Source organism: Bison bison, unplaced genomic scaffold, assembly GCF_000754665.1.
Source record: "Bison bison bison isolate TAMUID 2011002044 unplaced genomic scaffold, Bison_UMD1.0 scf7180017864495, whole genome shotgun sequence".
NCBI lineage: Eukaryota > Metazoa > Chordata > Mammalia > Artiodactyla > Bovidae > Bison > Bison bison.
Window position 1 is genome coordinate 12667699 of NW_011495054.1, and position 2025 is coordinate 12669723.

Sequence of the window (2025 nt, forward strand, 5' to 3'; positions counted from 1 at the left end):
CAGGAGAAGCCCCCCCACCCCCCGCAACACACACACACACACCTAGAATCAGGAGACCACAGGGCGCGCTGCCCCGCGCCCTAACCCTGAGGCATGTGCAGCCTCCCCCATGAGGGGCTTCAGCACTGTCCTCTGTGAGGTAAAGGCTCTGAGCCCCATGACGTACGGCGGCCACTCAGCCAGCACTTCCTGAGCACCGAGGACACAGTTGAGGCAAAGCCCAGCCTCCCAGAGTCTCCCAGTCCAGTGCGGAGCAGCCGGGCAGAAGTGCTGCCACCCAGGTGGCCCCAAAGAGGCCCCAAGCTTGGCCTTCAGGGAGGGCTTCCTGGAGGAAGTGGCTCTTGGGTTGTGCAGAGCATACTGTGAGATGCTCCGAGCCCCTTAGGCCCAGGCCAGTCTCCAGAGCTGGAGGCCACTGGTCATGTGGTGCCAGGGCGTGTTGGCACCAGGGTCTGCCCCAGTCGACCCTACCGTCTCCGCCCACAGGCTCCTGCTGCTGCTTCAGAGCTGCGCGAGCTACCTGGAGAACCTGACCTTGGAGCAGATAGTGCCCCCGGCCCGGGCTGCAGGGCCCTGCATGTCTGTGGGACTCACAGTACGACGCTTCTGGAACAGTCTGCTGAGGCTGGGCATGCTCAGCCAGCAGGCAGCCCTCCAGGTGCGTCCACCACTCCCCTTCCCCAACTGCGGTCACCCTCACGCCAGCCCATCAGCCCCAGCTGCCTTGTCCACCAGGTGAGCAGTGTGCCCGCTGCTGGCTCCACTCTGGAAGGTAGCAATGCAGGCCTTGAGGGTCACATTTGGGCCGCCCAGCTCTGTAGTTTACACTGTGGGACTTTGGAAAACTCCTACCCACTCTGAACTTAAGTTTGTTCATCTGTGCAGTGGGAGTGATGACAGTCCTTACCTCCCAGGGCATGTTTGAGTGATGGGGATTATGAAAGTGCTAGTCACTCAGTCATTTCTGGCTCTCTGTGACCCCATAGACTGTAGCCCGCCAGGCTCCTCTCTCCATGGGAATTCTGTAGGCAAGAATACTGGAGTGGGTAGCCATTCCCTTCTCCAGGGGAATTTTCCAGACCCAGGGATGGAACCTGGGTCTCCCACATTGCAGGCAGATTCTTTACCATCCGAGTCCCCAGGGAAGCCCCGATGGGGTTTACAATGAGCCCCATTTGTCTTGGGTCACCCCATAACCCTCACAACCACCTGTGGGCAGGACCACTGTCACCATAACGGGAAGGAGACCAAAACCAAGAGTGGCTTCAGTGACACGCAAGCAGATGGGTCCACCCAGCAAGGGCCCCGCGCCCAGCAGCTGTGTCTGTCACCGTGTCACTCCCAGTGCCAGGCAGGTACCCGCATCGACCTGGGCTTAGTAACGGAGGCAGCAGAGAGGAGAAGGCGCGCTCCCATTCACGCTGCTGCCAGATACCGTCTGAGGGTCTGAGCATTGGGCGAGGCTGCTGTCACAGAAATCCCCGGGGGTCACCACCCAGGCCTGTCTCCCTTACCTGCCTTCCCTTTCTTTCCCTGACCACAGAAAAGGGCAAACCAAGGAGAAACCCTCACCTCCAAGCCCACAGCCAAGGGCGAGCCAGCCGGGAGCCCGGAACTGGGGACCACCCAGCTCGTCAAGCCACCCTCCCCAGTGCCAGGCCTGCCCCAGGCCTGCCCAGAGCGGGACAGCCTCCCCGTCAGCGTCTCGCTGCGGCGTCCAGGCGGGACGGCCGAGAACACCAGGAGTGTCCACTCCCAGACCATAGAGACGGCCCTGGTGCCCTGTGACGCGTGCACCAGCGTCCAGAGCAGCCTGCGGGAGGTGGGCAAGGTGGTCGTCAACCTGTGTCAGAGCCAGAACCTGCCCTCGTCGCTGGGCCGCTTCCAGCAGCTGGTGCGGGACAGCATGGGGCACAGGCCGCTGCCGGCCGCCACCGTGGGCCTCTGGGCGGCCGAGCAGAGCAAAGACCTGGCGTGCCTCGGCAAGCTCGTGGGGCTCCTCAGGGCCCAGCTGGAGGAGGCCGT

The 2025-nt window shown here is 62.8% G+C and overlaps 1 protein-coding gene across 1 annotated transcript in view; it reads left to right on the forward strand.

Moving 5' to 3' along the window:
- CCDC157 (coiled-coil domain containing 157) overlaps nt 1–2025 on the forward strand; it is a 12937-nt gene that overhangs the window by 5860 nt on the left and 5052 nt on the right. Inside the window, exons 3-4 of the mRNA XM_010828869.1 lie at nt 487–658; nt 1544–2023. Of these exons, the coding sequence (XP_010827171.1) occupies nt 487–658; nt 1544–2023 (652 nt within the window). The remainder of the gene's footprint in view (nt 1–486; nt 659–1543; nt 2024–2025) is intronic.